The sequence below is a fragment of the Lucilia sericata genome, unplaced genomic scaffold (genome assembly GCF_015586225.1).
Source record: "Lucilia sericata isolate MDLA Ls3-8-SP2 unplaced genomic scaffold, ASM1558622v1 Contig001221F_arrow, whole genome shotgun sequence".
In the NCBI taxonomy this organism is placed as follows: domain Eukaryota; kingdom Metazoa; phylum Arthropoda; class Insecta; order Diptera; family Calliphoridae; genus Lucilia; species Lucilia sericata.
The window spans coordinates 38,304-61,500 of NW_023995181.1; the positions used below are offsets into that span (position 1 = coordinate 38,304).

The following is a 23,197-nucleotide window of genomic DNA, read 5'->3' on the forward strand; positions in this document are numbered from 1 at the left end:
AGTTTAAAATTTAACGTTAAACTGTTTAGACGTTTTCGAGAAAAAAATCAAAACAAGTTTGAAAATAAAATAAAAAGACCGCCAAATCGGAATAACTGTTTATTTATACACGCAAATTAAATCAGAATATTGAAAAACGAGACTACAAACCGTTTAGTTGTATTGCGGTATTACAAAACTATTTAAGTTCTAAATAAAAAAAAAAATTATAAAATATATAAAATAAAAAGTAAAACAATTTTAATAGTGTCAATTATTTTGTGGAATTTATAGAATTTTTTATTAAATATTTTCGGAAGGTATGAAATAAATTTAGTTGTATATATTTCAGAGCCCCATTATTACAATTTGCCAATAACTAAAGATAGGATTTCATAATGTCGTTAATTTGTTGATCGTTATTATATGTATACGGGAAGATAAGCTGGCGGAAAGATCTCCTTATGCTTTTTCGTTATCCTTTAACTAAAGTACAATATAATTAGTTATTGCCAAATTGTAATAATGGGTCAGTAATTTGCTGTACTCGCTTGAGCCAAATTCTTCATTAATTCAAAGTGAATTTGCTTATTATGGCTCGATCCTTTAGTAATTCATTTTTGATATCTCGCTATTAATATAAACATGAGAGATTTTTGAAAATATGTCTTTTAACGGGACTTGTGTTAATTGCGAAATCAACTCTTCAGAACCAACTCTCCTAAAACGCTAATTTTTTTCTTGCAGAAAAATATAGGTCAATATTATGGCCGATAACGTTACCCAGGTCCAGCTGGTTAGAAACAAATAAGTTTTCTGTAAGTAGTTCTAGGGGAGCATGCAAATTAGAGAGAACATTCGGCGCAAATTGTCCCAAATTGTTCCTGATCAAGTGTGAGAAAGTGTTCCAGTAAGGTTTTATCTAGTTAGTTAGTTAGTTAATTAGTTAGTAGTAGTTAGTTAGTTAGTTAGTGTTAGTTAGCTAGTTAGTAGTTAGTTAGTAGTTAGTTAGTTCTAGTTAGTTAAGTTAGTTAGTTAGTTAGTTAGTTAGTTAGTTAGTTAGTTAGTTAGTTAGTTAGTTAGTTAGTTAGTTAGTTAGTTAGTTAGTTAGTTAGTTAGTTAGTTAGTTAGTAGTTAGTTAGTTAGTTAGTTAGTAGTTAGTTAGTAGTTAGTAGTTAGTTGTTAGTTAGTTAGTTAGTTAGTTAGTGTTAGTTAGTTCGTTAGTTAGTTGTAGTTAGTTAGTTAGTTAGTAGTTAGTTAGTAGTTAGTTCGTAGTTAGTTAGTTAGTTAGTTAGTTAGTTAGTTAGTTAGTTAGTAGTTAGTTAGTTAGTTAGTTAGTTAGTTAGTTAGTTAGTTAGTTAGTTAGTTAGTTAGTTAGTTAGTTAAGTTAGTTATGTTAGTTAGTTAGTTAGTTAGTTAGTAGTTAGTTAGGTTAGTTAGTTAGTTAGTTAGTTAGTATTAGTTAGTTAGTTAGTTAGTTAGTAGTTAGTTAGTTAGTTAGTTAGTAGTTAGTTAGTTAGCTAGTTAGTTAGTAGTTAGTTAGTTAGTTAGTTAGTTAGTTAGTTATAGTTAGTTAGTTAGTTAGTTAGTTAGTTAGTTAGTTAGTTAGTTAGTTAGTTAGTTAGTTAGTTAGTTAGTTAGTTAGTTAGTTAGTTAGTTAGTTAGTTAGTTAGTTAGTTAGTTAGTTAGTTAGTTAGTTAGTTAGTTAGTTAGTTAGTTAGTTAGTAGTAGTTAGTTAGTTAGTTAGTTAGTTAGTTAGCTAGTTAGTTAGTTAGTAGTCGTTAGTTAGTTAGTTAGTTAGTTAGTTAGTAGTTAGTTAGTTAGTTAGTTAGTTAGTTAGTTAGTTAGTTAGTAGTTAGTTAGTTAGTTAGTTAGTTAGTAGTTAGTTAGTTAGTTAGTAGTTAGTTAGTTAGTTGTTAGTTAGTTAGTTAGTTAGTTAGTTAGTTAGTTAGTTAGTTAGTTAGTTAGTTAGTTAGTTAGTTAGTTAGTTAGTTAGTTAGTTAGTTAGTTAGTTAGTTAGTTAGTTAGTTAGTTAGTTAGTTAGTTAGTTAGTTAGTTAGTTAGTTAGTTAGTTAGTTAGTTAGTTAGTTAGTTAGTTAGTAGTTAGTAGTTAGTTAGTTAGTTAGTTAGTTAGTTAGTTAGTTAGTTAGTTAGTTAGTTAGTTAGTTAGTTAGTTAGTTAGTTAGTTAGTTAGTTAGTAGTAGTTCGTTAGTTAGTTAGTTAGTTAGTTAGTTAGTTAGTTAGTTAGTTAGTTAGTTAGTAGTTAGTTAGTTAGTTAGTTAGTTAGTTAGTTAGTTAGTTAGTTAGTAGTTAGTTAGTTAGTTAGTTAGTTAGTAGTTAGTTAGTTAGTTAGTTAGTTTAGTTAGTTAGTAGTTAGTAGTTAGTTAGTTAGTTAGTAGTTAGTTAGTAGTAGTTAGTTAGTTAGTTAGTTAGGTAGTTAGTTAGTTAGTTAGTTAGTTAGTTAGTTAGTTAGTTAGTTAGTTAGTTAGTTAGTTAGTTAGTTAGTTAGTTAGTTAGTAGTTAGTTAGTTAGTTAGTTAGTTAGTTATTAGTTAGTTAGTTAGTTAGTTAGTAGTTAGTTAGTTAGTTAGTTAGTTAGTTAGTTAGTTAGTTAGTTAGTTAGTAGTTAGTTAGTTAGTTAGTTAGTTAGTTAGTTAGTTAGTTAGTTAGTTAGTTAGTTAGTTAGTTAGTTAGTTAGTTAGTAGTTAGTTAGTTAGTTAGTTAGTTAGTTAGTTAGTTAGTTAGTTAGTAGTTAGTTAGTTAGTTAGTTAGTTAGTTAGTGTTAGTTAGTTAGTTAGTTAGTTAGTTAGTTAGTTAGTTAGTTAGTAGTTAGTTAGTTAGTTAGTTAGTTAGTTAGTTAGTAGTTAGTTAGTAGTTAGTAGTTAGTTAGTTAGTTAGTTAGTTAGTTAGTTAGTTAGTTAGTTAGTTAGTTAGTAGTTAGTTAGTTAGTTAGTTAGTTAGTTAGTTAGTTAGTTAGTTAGTTAGTAGTTAGTTAGTTAGTTAGTTAGTTAGTTAGTTAGTTAGTTAGTTAGTTAGTTAGTTAGTTAGTTAGTTAGTAGTTAGTTAGTTAGTTAGTTAGTTAGTTAGTTAGTTAGTTAGTTAGTTAGTTAGTTAGTTAGTTAGTTAGTTAGTAGTTAGTTAGTAGTTAGTTAGTTAGTTAGTTAGTTAGTTAGTTAGTTAGTTAGTTAGTTAGTTAGTAGTTAGTTAGTTAGTTAGTTAGTTAGTTAGTTAGTTAGTAGTTAGTTAGTTAGTTAGTTAGTTAGTTAGTTAGTTAGTTAGTTAGTTAGTTAGTAGTTAGTTAGTTAGTTAGTTAGTTAGTTAGTTAGTTAGTTAGTTAGTTAGTTAGTTAGTTAGTTAGTTAGTTAGTTAGTTAGTTAGTTAGTTAGTAGTTAGTTAGTTAGTTAGTTAGTAGTTAGTTAGTTAGTTAGTTAGTTAGTTAGTTAGTTAGTTAGTTAGTTAGTTAGTTAGTTAGTTAGTAGTTAGTTAGTTAGTTAGTTAGTTAGTTAGTTAGTTAGTTAGTTAGTTAGTTAGTTAGTTAGTTAGTTAGTTAGTTAGTTAGTTAGTTAGTTAGTTAGTTAGTTAGTTAGTAGTAGTTAGTTAGTTAGTTAGTTAGTTAGTTAGTTAGTTAGTTAGTTAGTTAGTTAGTCGTTAGTTAGTTAGTTAGTTAGTTAGTAGTTAGTTAGTTAGTAGTTAGTTAGTTAGTTAGTTAGTAGTTAGTTAGTTAGTTAGTTAGTTAGTTAGTTAGTTAGTTAGTTAGTTAGTTAGTTAGTTAGTTAGTTAGTAGTAGTTAGTAGTTAGTTAGTTAGTTAGTTAGTTAGTTAGTTAGTTAGTTAGTTAGTTAGTTAGTTAGTTAGTTAGTTAGTTAGTTAGTTAGTTAGTTAGTTAGTTAGTTAGTTAGTTAGTTAGTTAGTTAGTAGTTAGTTAGTTAGTTAGTTAGTTAGTTAGTTAGTTAGTAGTAGTTAGTTAGTTAGTTAGTTAGTTAGTTAGTTAGTTAGTTAGTTAGTTAGTAGTTAGTTAGTTAGTTAGTTAGTAGTTAGTTAGTTAGTTAGTTAGTTAGTTAGTTAGTTAGTTAGTTAGTAGTTAGTTAGTTAGTAGTTAGTTAGTAGTTAGTTAGTAGTAGTTAGTTAGTTAGTTAGTTAGTTAGTTAGTTAGTTAGTTAGTTAGTTAGTTAGTTAGTTAGTTAGTTAGTTAGTTAGTAGTTAGTTAGTTAGTTAGTTAGTTAGTTAGTTAGTTAGGTAGTTAGTTAGTTAGTTAGTAGTTAGTTAGTTAGTTAGTTAGTTAGTTAGTTAGTTAGTTAGTTAGTTAGTTAGTTAGTTAGTTAGTTAGTTAGTTAGTAGTTAGTTAGTTAGTTAGTTAGTAGTTAGTAGTTAGTTAGTTAGTTAGTAGTTAGTTAGTTAGTTAGTTAGTTAGTAGTTAGTTAGTTAGTTAGTTAGTTAGTTAGTAGTTAGTTAGTTAGTTAGTTAGTTAGTTAGTTAGTTAGTTAGTTAGTTAGTTAGTTAGTTAGTTAGTTAGTAGTAGTTAGTTAGTTAGTTAGTTAGTTAGTTAGTTAGTTAGTTAGTTAGTTAGTTAGTTAGTTAGTTAGTTAGTTAGTAGTTAGTTAGTTAGTTAGTTAGTTAGTTAGTTAGTTAGTTAGTTAGTTAGTTAGTTAGTTAGTTAGTTAGTTAGTAGTTAGTTAGTTAGTTAGTTAGTTAGTTAGTTAGTAGTTAGTTAGTTAGTTAGTTAGTTAGTTAGTTAGTTAGTTAGTTAGTTAGTAGTTAGTTAGTTAGTTAGTTAGTTAGTTAGTTAGTTAGTAGTTAGTTAGTTAGTTAGTTAGTTAGTTAGTTAGTTAGTTAGTTAGTTAGTTAGTTAGTTAGTTAGTTAGTTAGTTAGTTAGTTAGTTAGTTAGTTAGTTAGTTAGTTAGTTAGTTAGTTAGTTAGTTAGTTAGTTAGTTAGTTAGTTAGTTAGTTAGTTAGTTAGTTAGTTAGTTAGTTAGTTAGTTAGTTAGTTAGTAGTTAGTTAGTTAGTTAGTTAGTTAGTTAGTTAGTTAGTTAGTTAGTTAGTTAGTTAGTTAGTTAGTTAGTTAGTTAGTTAGTTAGTTAGTAGTTAGTTAGTAGTTAGTTAGTTAGTTAGTTAGTTAGTTAGTTAGTTAGTTAGTTAGTTAGTTAGTTAGTTAGTTAGTTAGTTAGTTAGTTAGTTAGTTAGTTAGTTAGTTAGTAGTTAGTTAGTTAGTTAGTTAGTTAGTTAGTTAGTTAGTTAGTTAGTTAGTTAGTTAGTTAGTTAGTTAGTTAGTTAGTTAGTTAGTTAGTTAGTTAGTTAGTTAGTTAGTTAGTTAGTTAGTTAGTTAGTTAGTTAGTAGTTAGTTAGTAGTAGTTAGTTAGTTAGTTAGTTAGTTAGTTAGTTAGTTAGTTAGTTAGTTAGTTAGTTAGTTAGTTAGTTAGTTAGTTAGTAGTTAGTTAGTTAGTTAGTTAGTTAGTTAGTTAGTTAGTTAGTTAGTTAGTTAGTTAGTTAGTTAGTAGTAGTTAGTTAGTTAGTTAGTAGTTAGTTAGTTAGTTAGTTAGTTAGTTAGTTAGTTAGTAGTTAGTTAGTTAGTAGTTAGTTAGTTAGTTAGTTAGTTAGTTAGTTAGTTAGTTAGTTAGTTAGTTAGTTAGTTAGTTAGTTAGTAGTTAGTTAGTTAGTTATGTACATAAAATCCGAAAAAAATTCAACTAGTCCTCTATCGACCCACGACCTCCGGTCTACCAGACTACTTAGAACGCTGACCACTAACCAGCTAATGTCACTTTAGTATACATATATAGAATTGTGAATTTCTTTGGATCTTCTAACCTCTCAAATTTGTATTCAGTTGCCAAATAACACCTGTTGCTCTTATCTAGTTAAGTTTACAACTTGGATAATATTATCAAATGACAAAAATGAAATTGTAACTAAATTTGAAAATATATCTTTATAATTGGGGATGTAAAGCTTAACAAACAATGATTAGGAACAAGTTCTGAAAAAATAAGAATGTTTTTTTTTAACAGTAAATAAAAGATTTATATCTTTACAAAATGTTCCATTTTATCAATAAAAAAATTATAAATTTTAAAACCAGATGAAATTGTTTAACGACTATGTCCCAGTGAAGACAGTTTTGTTCGAAAGGATATAGAATAATTTAAAGAATTTGGTCTTATAGGGGAACTATAAATGATCATGGCAAAAATAAAGTTTGTTTTGAAACTGATATTTAAAATGGATTCACCTAAAACAAGATTTATGGGAACTACTTTCAATTATAAAACAACTATGGGAAACATTAGGTATAAAACTAAAATTTTGACTTGATAAATGCAGCGATTTATGAATGGTAAACGGATCAGCGGAAGAGGGCTTTATATAGGTCCCTAACATGTATTTGTATCAATTTAAAAAGACTTAGGTCGGACAGACATCGGTAAATTTAATCGGGAAGTGAAGTACTACTAACACTGTTCTAGGGTACATTATAACAAAAAATGTAAATAATTTTAAATTAGTTTAACCACACAATTATTAACACATTGTTTATATCTGTACCGCCATAACATTTGAAAAAAGTATTTTACATGCAAATAGCGATAGGTCCATAAAAAAGTGTAAAATGTTATCAGTCACATTTCTCCAGTTTGTTTTGAGATAAAAGAATTGCTGTCAATAAACTCTGTTTAAAAGCAACAACAAATTATTTAATTATTTTTTTAACTAAATAACTTTAGTTTAAAATTATGGCAATAAAATTTAATTAATTACTATTTCTAAGAACTTTTATAAAAAAAAAGTACTTAATTTCACGTTTTTGCACATTTATAAAAGTACATACATACCTACTACTCGTATTTAGACAAGTGTTTGTAATGAAGTAATAAATAATTATTTTGTACATCATATTCATCATCATCATCATTAGATTCATATAATCAATGAAACATTACGATTCACACGAAATATTACAATAAAGAAAAAAATTTATATACTTGTAAATATTTGTGGTTGGAGTAAAATTATTGTGCAAAAAAATGTCAATGAAAATGCTGCACAGTGGGTCAAATATGAAATATGACGAAATTTTTAAAATCATTCAATATTTGCAAAGAAATTTTTAAAAATTCTTAATTTATGAAAATTCTTAATTTATGAAAATTCTTAATTTATAGAAAATTTTCGATAAATTCTCTAATTATAGAAAATTTTCGATAACTTTTCTATTTATAGAAAATTTTCGATAAATTCTCTTTTTATAGAAAATTTTCGATAAATTTTCTATTTATAGAAAATTTTCGATACATTTTCTATTTATAGAAAATTTTCGATAAATTTTCTATTTATAGAAAATTTTCGATAAATTTTCTATTTATAGAAAATTTTCGATAAATTTTTTATTTATAGAAAATTTTCGATAAATTTTGTATTTATAGAAAATTTTCGATAACTTTTGTATTTATAGAAAATTTTCGATAACTTTTGTATTTATAGAAAATTTTCGATAACTTTTGTATTTATAGAAAATTTTCGATAACTTTTGTATTTATAGAAAATTTTCGATAACTTCGCAATTTATAGAAAATTTTCGATAAATTTTCTTTTATAGAAAATTTTCGATAACTTTTATATTTATATAAAATTTTCGATAAATTTTCTATTTATAGAAAATTTATCGAAAATTCAATGTTTATGGAAAATTTTCGATAACTTTTCTATTTATAGAAAATTTTCGATAAATTCTCTATTTATGGAAATAAATTTCGATAAATTCTATAGAAAATTTTTGATAAATATTCTATTTATGGAAAATTTTCGATAAATTCTCTAATTATGGAAAACATTTGATAAATTCTCTATTTATGGAAAATTTTCGATAAATTCTCTTATTATAGAAAATTTTCGATAAGTTCTCTATAGAAAATTTTCGATAAATTCTCTATTTATAAAACATTTTCGATAAATTCTCTATTTATAGAAAATTTTCGATAAATTCTCTATTTATAGAAAATTTTCGATAAATTCTCTATAGACAATTTTTGATAAATTCTCTATTCTTTCGATAAATTCTCCATTTATAGAAAATTTTCGATAAGTTCTCCATAGAAAATTTTCGATAAATTCTCTATTTATAAAAAATTTTCGATAAATTCTCTATAGACAATTTTTGATAAATTCTCTATTCTTTCGATAAATCCTCCATTTATAGAAAATTTTCGATAAGTTCTCCATAGAAAATTTTCGATAATTTCTTTATTTATAGAAAATTTTCGATAAGTTCTTATTCGATAAATTCTCTATTTATAGAAAACTTTCGATAAATTCTCTATTTATTGAAAACTTTCGATAAATTATCTATTTATAGAAAACTTTCGATAAATTCTCTATTTAAAAAAATTTTTCGGTAAATTCTCTATTTATAGAAAATTTTCGATAAATTCTCTATTTATAGAAAATTTTCGATAAATTCTCTATTTATAGAAAATTTTCGATAAATTCTCTATTTATAGAAAATTTTCGATAAATTCTGTATTTATAGAAAATTTTCGATAAATTCCGTATTTATAGAAAATTTTCGATAAATTCCGTATTTATAGAAAATTTTCGATAAATTCTCTATTTATAGGAAATTTTCGATAAATTCTCTATTTATAGGAAATTTTCGATAAATTCTCTATTTATAGGAAATTTTCGATAAATTCTCAATCTGTCCTCCTCAATTTGTGTGGCATACACTACTATCATTGCATCTCTCTATTGTTGCTATTGTTGTTATTTGCAAAGGCCAAACACCAAAAACAAAACATTTTGCAATTGTTCAACATGTTTTTTTTTCGTCTTCTTTTTTTATTGTTTTTTTTACAATATTTTTTTCCTATTTTTCTTGATTACTTCATAACTTTAAAGTTTAGTATATTACGAAGTCATTGTGTCAATATTTATTTGTGCTGCATCAATGAGCTGGTATGTGAACTCCAGCAAAAGCAACAACACCCAACACCCGCCAAACATGGAGCGAAACAAACGAAAGTGAAGTGCACAATGTGTGAATAATTTGCAACCAAATGATGCCTCCTCAACTCAATTCATTTTGCTGCTGCATTAATTTGCAACAAGCAAAAAAAATCAAACAAAAAGTTATTTAAAAAAACCGGATTTAAGCGGAAAATTTATTAAAAATTTGAAATAAACGAAAACAAAAGCATTTGAATAGACAGTAATGAGCTGCAGCAGATTTATGCTCACATGCTTAAACCGTGCAAAGTTTTATTGCATTTTTTTAAATTGGTTAGTGGGCAAACACAAGTGAATAAATCGCAATAAAGTTTGGAAGGGAATTATGAGGTACGCTACGTTGAAATAAAATCAAAATTTTATATAATCTGAAAAATTAATGAAAATTTTACATAAATAGAGAATTTATCAAAATTATTCCTAACATCGAAACTTAATCAAAAACATTCTATAATTTGAAAATTGATTTAAAAGTTTCTATAAATAGAGAAGTTATCGAAAATTTTCTATAAAAAAAAAATTCCATAAATAGCGAATTTATCGAAAATTTTCTATTAATAGAGAATTTATCGAAAATTTTATATAAATAGAAAATTTAACGAAAATTTTATATAAAAAAGAATTTATCGAAAATTTTCTATAAATAAAGAATTTATCGAAATTTTTCTATAAATAAAGAATTTATCGAAATTTTTCTATAAATAAATAATTTATCGAAAAATTTCTATAAATAGAGAATTTATCGAAAAATTTCTATAAATAGAGAATTTATCGAAAATTTTCTATAAATAGAAAATTTATCGAAAATTTTCTATAAATAGAGAATTTATCAAAAATTTTCTATAAATAGAGAATTTATCGAAAATTTTCTATAAATAGAGAATTTATCGAAAATTTTCTATAAATAGAGAATTTATCGGAAATTCTCTATAAAAAGAGAATTTATCGAAAATTTTCTATAAATAGAGAATTTATCGGAAATTCTCTGTAAAAAGAGAATTTATCGAAAATTTTATATAAATAGAGAGTTTATCAGAAATTCTCTATAAAAAGAGAATTTATCGAAAACTTTCTATAAATAGAGATGTTTTCGAATATTTTCTATAAATCAAGAATTTATCGAAAATTTTCTATATATAAAAATTTATCGAAATTATCTATAAATAGAGAATTTATCGAAAATTTTATATAAATAGAGAATTTATCGCAAATTTTCTGTAAATAGAGAACTTTCTCTATAAGAAGAGAATTTATCGAAAATTTTCCATAAATAGAGAAGTTATCGAAAATATTCTCTAAATAGAGAATTATATAATTTTTCGTAAATTTTCTATAAATACAGAATTTATCGAAAAATTTCTATAAATAGACAATTTATCGAAAATTTTCTATGAAAAGAAAATTTATCGAAGATTGTCTGTAAATACAAAATTTATCGAAAATTTTCTAGAAATAGAGAATTTATCAAAAATTTTCTATAATTAAAAATTTATAGAAAATTTTCTATAATTAAGAATTTATAGAAAATTTTCTATAAACAGAGAATTTATCGAAAAATTTATATAAATAGAGAATTTATCGGAAATTTTCTGTAAATACAAAATTTATCGAAAATTTTCCATAAATATAGAGTTTATCGAAAATTTTCCATAAATAGAGAATTTATCGAAAATTTTCTTTAAATACAAAATTTATCGAAAATTTTCTAACAATAGACAATTTACGAACGTTTTCTATAAAAGGAGAATTTATCGAAAATTTATCAAATGTTTTCTATAATTAAAAATTTATCGAAATTTTCTCTATATAGAGAATTTATCTATTTCTAAGATATCGCCACATTGGAACTGTTACCTTTCCCTACCCCAAAGAACCAGTCACAGGACTACTACCCTTTGCTTTCATATACTCTTAAGTGCAACAAATGGAATACCAACCGTTGCGAATCCTCTAACGCTTCTGGTGAAGGGTGCAACTAAACATTTCCACAAAAATTTTGTTTATGACTTAGAAAAGTTAATGAGGCATGTAGGGTCCACATAAAACCAAAGTTATACGATATCATGCATATATCGTACATTGTAGTCTTATAATTATAATGCAGCTGCATAATTCATAATTTGAAAAAAAAAAAAACATTTTATATAAAATTTTCAAATTGTAAGTTTTGGTTAAGTGTAAATTATGGGCACAGTCCATTGCACTTGTGGTGCAAGGTTATTGTCAATTCTACATACGGTTGTGAGTTAGCAATGTCTATTCTTACTACTTCAAATCACAAACGATTTTACTTAGTTTTTGTTGTTTTAATGCAAACAACAAATTACTGTCATTTATTGCTCAATTGTTGTATAAAGTGTGTGTTTATAATAATAATGTTTTTTATTGTTATTTTTCCACTTACAGATCATGGTATTGTCCTTGACAAATATTTTGCTACTTTTGGAACATAGTAAAAAAGTTTAAAATTCCACCGATCACTAGTTTATCGGTGTGTGTTAGTGGCTGTTCGTTTAATTTTATTGGCTGCTTGGTTGTTTACGATTGATGTTCAATAATGGCAGCAGCAAGTGTTGATTATGATGGTGCTTTTGTCAATCCAGCATATGTTCATTCCAGATATGCATCGAATGCTTCCATACCTGGAGAATATCGTAAGGCTGATGATGATGGTGACAGTGGTTCAACGGGAATGTCGTCGAAGAGAGAATCGGTGAGGAGTATGAATATTGCTGCAGTAGAGAATGTGGAGAGAATTGGTACTGATCTAAATGGAAATGTGAGTACATAGGTATATACAATACTTCCGATTATACAATGTCAAAGTTAGGTTTAAAGCAGGATCATCCGATAATCAGAAATTCAGGTTCCTGAGCGTTCTTTAGAATTTCCCATTCTGTGTTGGAAGATATTTGGATATAATTTCGAAAGAGACAATATCAAAGAAAGCCTTCCAGATTTTCACCGACTTTGCATAGTTATACCATTAATCATTAACATACATATGTCCATTCTGTTCTAGTTCTCTTCTAATTTAGTCCTAGTTCAGCCCTAGTTCAGTTATTGTTCAGTTCTAGTTCAGTTGTAGTTCAGTTCTAGTTCAGTTCTAGTTCAGTTCTAGTTCAGTTCTAGTTCAGTTCTAGTTAAGTTGTTGTTCAGTTCTAGTTCAATTCTAGTTCAGTTCTAGTTCAGTTCAGTTCTAGTTCAGTTCAGTTCTAGTTCAGTTCTAGTTCAGTTCTAGTTCAGTTCTAGTTCAGTTCTAGTTCAGTTCTAGTTCAGTTCTAGTTCAGTTCTAGTTCAGTTCTAGTTCAGTTCTAGTTCAGTTCTAGTTCAGTTCTAGCTCAGTTCTAGTTCAGTTCTAGTTCAGTTCTAGTTCAGTTCTAGTTCAGTTCTAGTTCAGTTCTAGTTATAGTTCAGTTCTAGTTCCGTTCTACTTCGGTTCTAGTTCAGTTCTAGTTCAGTTCTAATTCAGTTCTAGTTCATTTCTAGTTCAGTTCTAGTTCAGTTCTAGTTCAGTTCTAGTTCAGTTCTAGTTCAGTTCTAGTTCAGTTCTAGTTCAGTTCTAGTTCAGTTCTAGTTCAGTTCTAGTTCAGTTCTAGTTCAGTTCTAGTTCAGTTCTAGTTCAGTTCTACTTCAGTTCTGTTCTAGTTCTGTTCTAGTTCTGTTCTAGTTCTGTTCTAGTTCTGTTCTAGTTCTGTTCTAGTTCTGTTCCAGTTCTTTTCTAGTTCTGTTCTAGTTCTAGTTCTGTTCTAGTTCTAGTTCTGTTCTAGTTCTGTTCTAGTTCTGTTTTAGTTCTGTTTTAGTTCTGTTCTAGTTCTGTTCTAGTTCTGTTCTAGTTCTGTTCTAATTCTGTTCTAGTTCTGTTCTAGTTGTGTTCTAGTTCTGTTCTAGTTCTGTTCTAGTTCTGTTCTAGTTCTGTTCTAGTTCTGTTCTAGTTCTGTTCTAGTTCTGTTTTAGTTCTGTTTAGTTCTGTTCTAGTTCTGTTCTAGTTCTGTTCTAGTTCTGTTCTAGTTCTGTTCTAGTTCTGTTCTAGTTCTGTTCTAGTTCTGTTCTAGTTCTGTTCTAGTTCTGTTCTAGTTCTGTTCTAGTTCTGTTCTAGTTCTGTTCTAGTTCTGTTCTAGTTCTGTTTCTAGTTCTAGTTCTGTTCTAATTCTGTTCTAGTTCTGTTCTAGTTCTAGTTCTGTTCTAGTTCTGTTCTAGTTCTGTTCTAGTTCTGTTCTAGTTCTGTTCTAGTTTTGTTCTAGTTTTGTTCTAGTTCTGTTCTTGTTCTGTTTTAGTTCTGTTCTAGTTCTGTTCTAGTTCTGTTCTAGTTCTGTTCTAGTTCTGTTCTAGTTCTGTTCTAGTTCTGTTCTAGTTCTGTTCTAGTTCTGTTCTAGTTCTAGTTCTAGTTCTAGTTCTAGTTCTAGTTCTGTTCTAGTTCTGTTCTAGTTCTGTTCTAGTTCTGTTCTAGTTCTGTTCTAGTTCTGTTCTAGTTCTGTTCTAGTTCTGTTCTAGTTCTAGTTCTGTTCTAGTTCTGTTCTAGTTCTGTTCTAGTTCTGTTCTAGTTCTGTTCTAGTTCTGTTCTAGTTCTGTTCTAGTTCTGTTCTAGTTCTGTTCTAGTTCTGTTCTAGTTCTGTTCTAGTTCTGTTCTAGTTCTGTTCTAGTTCTGTTCTAGTTCTGTTCTAGTTCTGTTCTAGTTCTGTTCTAGTTCTGTTCTAGTTCTGTTCTAGTTCTGTTCTAGTTCAGTTCTAGTTCAGTTCTAGTTCTGTTCTAGTTCTGTTCTAGTTCTGTTCAAGTTCTGTTCTAGTTCTGTTCTAGTTCTGTTCTAGTTCTGTTCCAGTTCTGTTCTAGTTCTGTTCTAGTTCTCTTCTAGTTCTGCTCTAGTTCTGTTCTAGTTCTGTTCTAGTTCAGTTCTAGTTCTGTTCTAGTTCTGTTCTAGTCGTTCTAGTTCTGTTCTAGTTCTGTTCTAGTTCTGTTCTAGTTCTGTTCTAGTTCTGTTCTAGTTCTGTTCTAGTTCTGTTCTAGTTCTGTTCTAGTTCTGTTCTAGTTCTGTTCTAGTTCTGTTCTAGTTCTGTTCTAGTTCTGTTCTAGTTCTGTTCTAGTTCTGTTCTAGTTCTGTTCTAGTTCTGTTCTAGTTCTGTTCTAGTTCTGTTCTAGTTCTGTTCTAGTTCTGTTCTAGTTCTGTTCTAGTTCTGTTCTAGTTCTGTTCTAGTTCTGTTCTAGTTCTGTTCTAGTTCTGTTCTCGTTCTGTTCTAGTTCTGTTCTAGTTCAGTTCTAGTTCAGTTCTAGTTCTGTTCTAGTTCGGTTCTAGTTCTGTTCTAATTCTGTTCTAGTTCTGTTCTAGTTATGTTCTTGTTCTAGTTCTGTTCTAGTTCTGTTCTAGCTCTGTTCTAGTTCTGTTCTAGTTCTGTTCTAGTTCTGTTCTAGTTCTGTTCTAGTTCTGTTCTAGTTCTGTTCTAGTTCTGTTCTAGTTCTGTTCTAGTTCTGTTCTAGTTCTGTTCTAGTTCTGTTCTAGTTCTGTTCTAGTTCTGTTCTAGTTCTGTTCTAGTTCTGTTCTAGTTCTGTTCTAGTTCTGTTCTAGTTCTGTTCTAGTTCTGTTCTAGTTCTGTTCTAGTTCTGTTCTAGTTCTGTTCTAGTTCTGTTCTAGTTCTGTTCTAGTTCTGTTCTAGTTCTGTTCTAGTTCTGTTCTAGTTCTGTTCTAGTTCTGTTCTAGTTCTAGTTCTGTTCTAGTTCTAGTTCTGTTCTAGTTCTGTTCTAGTTCTGTTCTAGTTCTATTCCCGTTCTATTCTAATTCTGTTCTAGTTCTGTTTAACTTCAGTTCTAGTTCTCGAAAATGATTATATCCAAATAAAAGTCCAAAATTCTCTTCATATTAAAAAAAAACTATTCACTCCCTAAACATTTGCAGAAATATCCTCTTCCCAATGGAGATCCGGAAAATCCTAGCGATGCCAAACAACCCCAACGTGAAAATTGGGGTAATGAAATAGAATTCCTTATGTCCTGCATAGCGCTATCGGTTGGCCTGGGCAATGTATGGCGTTTTCCCTTTACCGCTCTGGATAATGGTGGTGGAGCATTTGTGATACCATACATAATAGTATTATTTTTAGTGGGTAAACCAGTGTATTATATGGAAATGTTATTGGGACAATTTTCTAGCAGAGGCAGTGTTAAAGTCTATGATTTTGCGCCCATAATGAGAGGTACCTTGATATACAAAATTTTGAGGAAAAAAAGTTTTCTATTAAAAAGTGTGATTTTATCTATAAAGGTGTGGGCTATGGACAAGTTTTAGCTACCGGTGTGGTGACCACCTACTATGCCACCTTAATGGCTTTAACTTTGCGTTATTTTGTGGACTCTTTCTATCCCACTTTACCATGGAGTTTTTGTCGGGAAGAATGGGGTGATATGTGTATTGATTCGAAACCAAAGGCTGATGATTTTATGCAAGTAGCAGGTGCGGAGGTTAAAACTACCTCAGCAGAGTTTTATTTTATGTAAGTGATAAAGGTGAAAAATATATATTTCAATAATTTAGTTAATAACATGGTTTTTCAGAAATATAATTTTACGTGAAAAAGATAGCATTGACGATGGCATCGGCTATCCCAGTTGGTCGTTATGTATAACCTTAGCCGTGTCCTGGTTAATTATAGCTTCAATTGTTATTAAAGGTGTTAAAAGTTCCGGCAAAGCTTCTTATTTTTTAGCCATTTTCCCCTATTGTATTATGTTAATTTTACTGGTGCGTTCCTTAACCTTGCCGGGCGCCTTTGATGGAGTTTTGTATTTCCTTAAACCTCAATGGGATAAATTGTTGGATCCTAAGGTAAATGTTTCTCATTTAGAGTTTGGTTATGCATTTTATTTAAAACAGGGATTACTTTTATAGGTCTGGTATGCAGCTGTTACCCAAGTGTTCTTTTCATTGGCCATTTGTTTTGGCAATATCGTCATGTATGCATCCTATAATCGTTTTGGACATAATATTAAGAGGTAGTGAATATATTTTTAATTTATGTTAATAAAGACTAGACTAGACCATGGACTAGACTATAGACTAGATCATAGACTAGACTATAGACTAGACTATAGACTAGACTATAGACTAGACTATAGACTAGACTATAGATTAGACTATAGACTAGACTATAGACTAGACTATAGACTAGACTATAGACTAGACTATAGACTAGACTATAGACTAGACTATAGACTAGACTATAGACTAGACTATAGACTAGACTATAGACTAGACTATAGACTACACTATAGACTAGACTATAGACTAGACTATAGAATAGACTATAGACTAGACTATAGACTAGACTATAGACTAGACTATAGACTAGACTATAGACTAGACTATAGACTAGACTATAGACTAGACTATAGACTAGACTATAGACTAGACTATAGACTAGACTATAGACTAGACTATAGACTAGACTATAGACTAGACTATTGACTAGACTATAGACTAGACTATAGACTAGACTATAGACTAGACTATAGACTAGACTATAGACTAGACTAGACTATAGACTAGACTATAGAATAGACTAGACTATAGAATAGACTAGACTATAGACTAGACTAGACTATAGACTAGACTATACTAGACTAGACTAGACTAGCCTAGACTAGACTAGACTAGCCTAGACAAGACTAGACTAGACTAGACTAGACTAGACTAGACTAGACTAGACTAGACTAGACTAGACTAGACTAGACTAGACTATAGACTAGACTAGACTAGACTAGACTATAGACTAGACTAGACTATAGACTAGACTATAGACTAGACTATAGACTAGACTATATTCTAGACTATAGACTAGACTATAGACTAGACTATAGACTAGACTATAGGCTAGACTATAGACTAGACTATAGACTAGACTATAGACTAGACTAGACTATAGACTAGACTATAGACTAGACTATAGACTAGACTATAGACTAGACTATAGACTAGACTATAGACTAGACTATAGACTAGACTATAGACTAGACTATAGACTAGACTATAGACTAGACTATAGACTAGACTATAGACTAGACTATAGACTAGACTATAGACTAGACTATAGACTAGACTATAGACTAGACTATAGACTAGACTATAGACTAGACTATAGACTAGACTATAGACTAGACTATAGACTAGACTATAGACTAGACTATAGACTAGACTATAGACTAGACTATAGACTAGACTATAGACTAGACTATAGACTAGACTATAGACTAGACTATAGACTAGACTATAGACTAGACTATAGACTAGACTATAGACTAGACTATAGACTAGACTATAGACTAGACTATAGACTAGACTATAGACTAGACTATAGACTAGACTATAGACTAGACTATAGACTAGACTATAGACTAGACTATAGACTAGACTATAGACTAGACTATAGACTAGACTATAGACTAGACTATAGACTAGACTATAGACTAGACTATAGACTAGACTATAGACTAGACTATAGACTAGACTATAGACTAGACTATAGACTAGACTATAGACTAGACTATAGACTAGACTATAGACTAGACTATAGACTAGACTATAGACTAGACTATAGACTAGACTATAGACTAGACTATAGACTAGACTATAGACTAGACTATAGACTAGACTATAGACTAGACTATAGACTAGACTATAGACTAGACTATAGACTAGACTATAGACTAGACTATAGACTAGACTATAGACTAGACTATAGACTAGACTATAGACTAGACTATAGACTAGACTATAGACTAGACTATAGACTAGACTATAGACTAGACTATAGACTAGACTATAGACTAGACTATAGACTAGACTATAGACTAGACTATAGACTAGACTATGGACTAGACTATAGACTAGACTATAGACTAGACTATAGACTAGACTATAGACTAGACTAGACTATAGACTAGACTATAGACTAGACTATAGACTAGACTATAGACTAGACTATAGACTAGACTATAGACTAGACTATAGACTAGACTATAGACTAGACTATAGACTAGACTATAGACTAGACTATAGACTAGACTATAGACTAGACTATAGACTAGACTATAGACTAGACTATAGACTAGACTATAGACTAGACTATAGACTAGACTATAGACTAGACTATAGACTAGACTATAGACTAGACTATAGACTAGACTATAGACTAGACTAGACTACTAGACTAGACTATAGACTAGACTATAGACTAGACTATAGACTAGACTATAGACTAGACTAGACTATAGACTAGTATGACCCGGTTTGATCTCTATAAAATATTAATATCGTTCAATTATTATAAAATTTCAGAGACTGCAACATTATCACTTCACTCGACACATTTACCTCACTGTTATCGGGCATTATTATTTTTGGTATTTTGGGTAATTTAGCCTATGAATCCAATACTACCGATATTCGAAGTGTTGTCAAAGGTGGTCCCGGTTTAGCGTTTATATCCTATCCAGATGCTATAGCAAAATTTAAATTTGTCCCTCAGGTAATTTGAAAACATTTACCAAATATTACATTTTTAATAATAATTTCTATATATTAGATATTTTCGGTGTTATTCTTCCTAATGCTATTTGTACTGGGCATTGGCAGTAATGTGGGCATGGCTTCGTGTGTTATGACTGTTATACGCGATCGTTTTACCCACATCAAACAATGGATTATAGTGGTGTGTCTAGCCGTTACTTGTTATGGTTTAGGTCTGTTGTATATTACGCCGGGAGGCCAGTATATTTTAAATTTGTTGGACTTTTATGGTGCCTCTTTTGTGGCTCTGGTATTGGCTATATTTGAACTTATAGCTGTGGGTTGGATATATGGTAAGTAATGTGAATTAGATTGGCATCAAATCTGAGTATAAGTTTTAAACCTTTTTTTATATTTCAGGAGTTAAACAATTATGCAAAGATATACATTTTATGTTGGGCATTAAAACTTCTATATATTACCGCCTATGTTGGGGCATTATAACACCCGCTTTTATGGCTGCCATTCTAATTTATACTTTAGTGGAATATGAACCCTTACAATACAATGGCTATACTTATCAAGATGGTGTATATAGTGAGTTTTAGAACCTTTAATAATTTATTTTTGATATATGATAAAACCTATTCTAAATTTCAGTTTTTGGCTGGTGTTTATCGGCTTTCGGCATAGGACAATTATTATTTTGGGGCATACATGCGGTGCACAAATGTCCCGGCGGTACGCTATGGGAACGTTTTGTAAATTCTTTTAAACCTAAAGCAGATTGGGGTCCCTTGGATCCTACGGTGTTAAAGGTATATAAACTTTGTATGGATGACTCAAAAATAGAGCTGATGTTTAAAAGGAATGGATTCTGGTATAGAATATATGATAATATATTTGGTTAAAAGTTCAGATTTTTAACTTTCCTTAATTAAAGCTTTTGTAAATAAATAATTTTAAATGAAAAATATCTTCTAATGAAATTCTTTTAACTTTATTGCTTTATAACTACAAAGCTTCCAAAAAATATTTGTTAAAACTTATAAAATTTCATTCATTATTAAGTTGAGGCATAGACTTAACACCTTGACTCTTTTATTTTAACAATCGGTCATGGTACAGCGACGTCTTTTAACGGTACGCTTGGGGCAAGGTTGTCCACCATTCTTGGGTTCACTAATAACATAACGATAACGTTGTGAATAGCCCAAACCGCAGCGTACACTACACTCAGACCAATTAGACCATTCAGTCATAACGCAAGCTTCGGGGATACCATCCTCTGGATCGATTTTAGCATGATGAGCTGTTGCTAAAGATAAAGTGGTAATGGGACGAGTAGTAGTTATTTGCGGTGAAGAACTCTGTGTTGCACCCAAAATACTGCAAGTGTTCATGCAATCGTTTTCGGTAAGGAAATTGTTACGATTACCACGACAGCCACCATAGGTGAAAGTTTCACAGCGTCCAGTATCCTTATTGTAGGCATAGCGCATATAGCTGCCACGACAGGGCCCGGTATCATAACGTTCCACACAAATATCTATAAACAGTGGAAAATCAAAAGGACTTTTCTTCAAAATTCAATTCAAAATCTTACCCTTAGCCATATCATATGTTATAGTACAATCCTGCGCCACTGAACACTCCTTTTGCTGATCCAATTCCATACGTTTGGTGCAGTTCTGCTTAACGGATTCATCCTCCAATAGCAATATACGTTTACGAATAGTTACACCCTTACCGCAAGTGGCCGAGCAGGGACTCCAATCACTCCACTGTGTAGTGGGGCACATTGGATCAGGTAACTCAATTTGTTCGAAAGTGCATTCGGGTTTCATGCATTTTTGTTTTTCCACCACCGATATATGGGGACAACGTTTACGACCTACGTGATTGAGGAAAGTACGAGTACGCATTGTAATACCGATACCACACGTAGCCGAGCAGTCAGACCAAGGACTCCAGGCTGTGGTTTGACAAACGCCAGCGCCATCACCATTTTCGTTGACCAGGGAAATTGATTTGGCTAAATTTTCACCCTCATCATCGTCATCTTGTTGGGTTCTTTATAAAGTAAAGAAACAAGTTAGAATATATATATATATCTTATATATAATTTGGCTTTTAGTCCGAACTATGATTTGCTATATTTTTTTGTCTATAGTCTGGACTATACTTTGGTCTATAGCCTAGACTATAATCTAGTCTATGGTCTAGTCTACTTTGCGGACTAGTTTGTACTACAGTCTAGTCTTTATTCTGGATTACAGTCTAATCTATAGTCCAAAGACTGGACTGTATGCTGTGGTCTGGTATATAATCTGGACTAAGGTCTAGTCAAAGTCTGGACTATAGCCTAGTCTATAATCTGGACTAAGGTCTGGACTATAGTCTAGTCTATAGTCTGGATAATAGTCTAGTCTATATTCTGAACTATGGACCGAACTATGGTCTGATATATTGTTTGGTCTATAGTGTGGACTATTATACTCTTGATTATAATCTAGTCTATAGGCTTTATTATTATCTAATCTACATTCCAAACTTGTCCCTAGTCTGGAATAACTATTGTATACGGTTAAGTCTGGTCTATAGTCTTGACTAAAATCTAGTCTTTAGTCTAGACTATATTCTAGTCTACAGTCTTATCTTTTTATATTCTAGTCAACTGATTCGTCTATATTTGGATCTAAGTTTGGGATTTTGATTCTGCAATATAGTAATTAAAATTTGCATTCAGGATTACTTACCCACATTCTGGAATATCAGCAACACACATTTCCTTCGAAATCAATTGTCTAGAGCACTTAGCCATTTCAGCTTTCTCAGGATTCAAATATTGACGAGAACGCATACGAATGCCTTTGCCGCAAGTAACCGAACAAGGAGCCCAATCGCTATATTCCGTAACACGACATTCCACTTTAAAAATAACAAAAACAACTTTAGACAATTTCCAAGCAATTGAAATTATAAACCTACCTCTAGTATCTTGATCTTCACTAGCATCTGAAGTCTCCACTTGTAGAGCCTGCAAGAAATCATCATCACAATTTCTAGAAATAATCTTTTCTCTTCTGATATACAGCTTAGCCAAAGGAGTCATATCTCTCGATTTAGGATTATAGAAAGGAGAACGAGGATCTTCGGGATACATGGTGGTAATGCGGTACATGCGTTCTCTAGGTTGAGTTTCCAAATTGGGCGACATATATGTAATGCCACTATCAGTACCAGCGTCCCAGGGATACAAATCAAAGTCCAAAGATTCTTTCCAAGAACAATCAGCAGTACACAAGTCTTCACCACTGATACCTACTACCCAATCGGGTGAAGGACCAAACATAGAAACCAAAGATACTTTATGATGTTTACGATCCACACGGAAGGTGGAAGAGGCATTTGAATTCACATTGGGATACCAAAGACCAGCAGCCTTAATTAAAGTGCGCAATTTAGGGCCTTTAGCTCTAAGTTCTGCCTCCAAACCGCTAGGGGAACCAAATTCAGCCAACAGCTTGAAGCCATCAGTAGCTATGTGATTTTCGCCCCAGAAAGAGAAATTGGCTTCATGCGAAGCACCCACAATATCGGAAAAGTGAGTCAACCAAACGGTGAAGGGAAAATCTTTGGGATGAGTCTCATTCGACCAAATACCCTCGAAAACAAACTATTAAGAAAAATATTCAAATAAGATTTACTAACTGGTAAACATTTCAAAAACTTACACTATATTTGGCTTCATCACAGGCACAACATTCCTTTTGCACAGTAATAGCGTCGGGCTTCTTTTCGCATATCACCTGAGTCAATTGGCCATCATCCGAAAACCAGGAACGTGGTCCCTCATATACCATAGCCGATAGGGAAACACAGCCAGATCCAGCCTCGGGTGCTACCCACATAACTTGTATTTCGGTTTTAGGTAAGTCATCAGCCTCAGCAACGGTATTAACACAACGATCACTGAATTTGGTGAGAGAATCACTGAATAATTGGAAACGTCCAACACGTTTGGGATTTGCCGGTATGGGACGTCTGCCACCGATATGGGCTTCGGCTGTGATGGTAAAGTGGGTGAAGTGTTGTACTTTAGTATGAGTACGAGAACCGAGTAGGAGAACTGTAAGGAAAGGTGACAATTTTTAAAAAGTTCTAGAAGATAGAAGATGATTTTGTTTTTTGTAAAAAATTTTGCAAAATTTAAAATATTTTTAATAATTTTGAAGTGCCCCGATATCTGCGAGATCCAAAATTTCAATAATTCTATCAGACATGCTTTCAAGAAGTTCGCTATTTAAAATCAGTAAAATTAGTCTATAAATAACGGAGATATGGGCAAAATTCCGAAATATCGCATGAAATTTTATCGCAAGTCATCGTGGGATCAACATGGCTGAAAATTATTGCAATCGGTCCAAAATTGCATATACATACAGTCCAGTACAAATTTATATACTCCAGGAAAATGGATTTTTTGTTTATAACTACCTCCGGAATATCGGTATTACCACAAAGTTTTGCATATAGTATAAATCTAATATCAATAGCAATCATATTAACAATTGAAACCTGGATCGGACTATTGAACATATTCACTGACAAAGGTATTTATGACTGAGGGAACGGTTTCCAAATTAAGTTAAATAATTTTATTAAATACAGAATTTTATACTGAAAATAACTTAATTTTTTTTTATTTAGTTTTACTTTAAGCTT

The 23,197-nt window shown here is 30.3% G+C and overlaps 2 protein-coding genes across 2 annotated transcripts in view; one reads left to right on the forward strand and one right to left on the reverse strand.

Moving 5' to 3' along the window:
- LOC119610527 (sodium-dependent nutrient amino acid transporter 1) lies at positions 1-19,443 on the forward strand. Its single transcript, XM_037965775.1, has 10 exons — positions 1-299; positions 11,383-11,755; positions 14,864-15,161; positions 15,230-15,458; positions 15,520-15,790; positions 15,854-15,957; positions 18,299-18,488; positions 18,546-18,822; positions 18,890-19,066; positions 19,130-19,443. Exons 2-10 carry the CDS (start codon positions 11,534-11,536, stop codon positions 19,378-19,380), a joined length of 2,019 nt encoding a protein of 672 aa, XP_037821703.1. The 5' UTR covers positions 1-299; positions 11,383-11,533; the 3' UTR covers positions 19,381-19,443.
- Positions 19,444-23,197, reverse strand: part of LOC119610526 (spondin-1) — an 18,635-nt gene continuing 14,881 nt past the window's right edge. The window contains exons 2-6 of the mRNA XM_037965774.1: positions 22,207-22,601; positions 21,461-22,148; positions 21,229-21,400; positions 20,076-20,542; positions 19,444-20,018 (exon numbers count right to left, since the gene is read on the reverse strand). Coding sequence (XP_037821702.1) covers positions 19,576-20,018; positions 20,076-20,542; positions 21,229-21,400; positions 21,461-22,148; positions 22,207-22,601 — 2,165 coding nt within the window. The 3' untranslated portion in view covers positions 19,444-19,575. The remainder of the gene's footprint in view (positions 20,019-20,075; positions 20,543-21,228; positions 21,401-21,460; positions 22,149-22,206; positions 22,602-23,197) is intronic.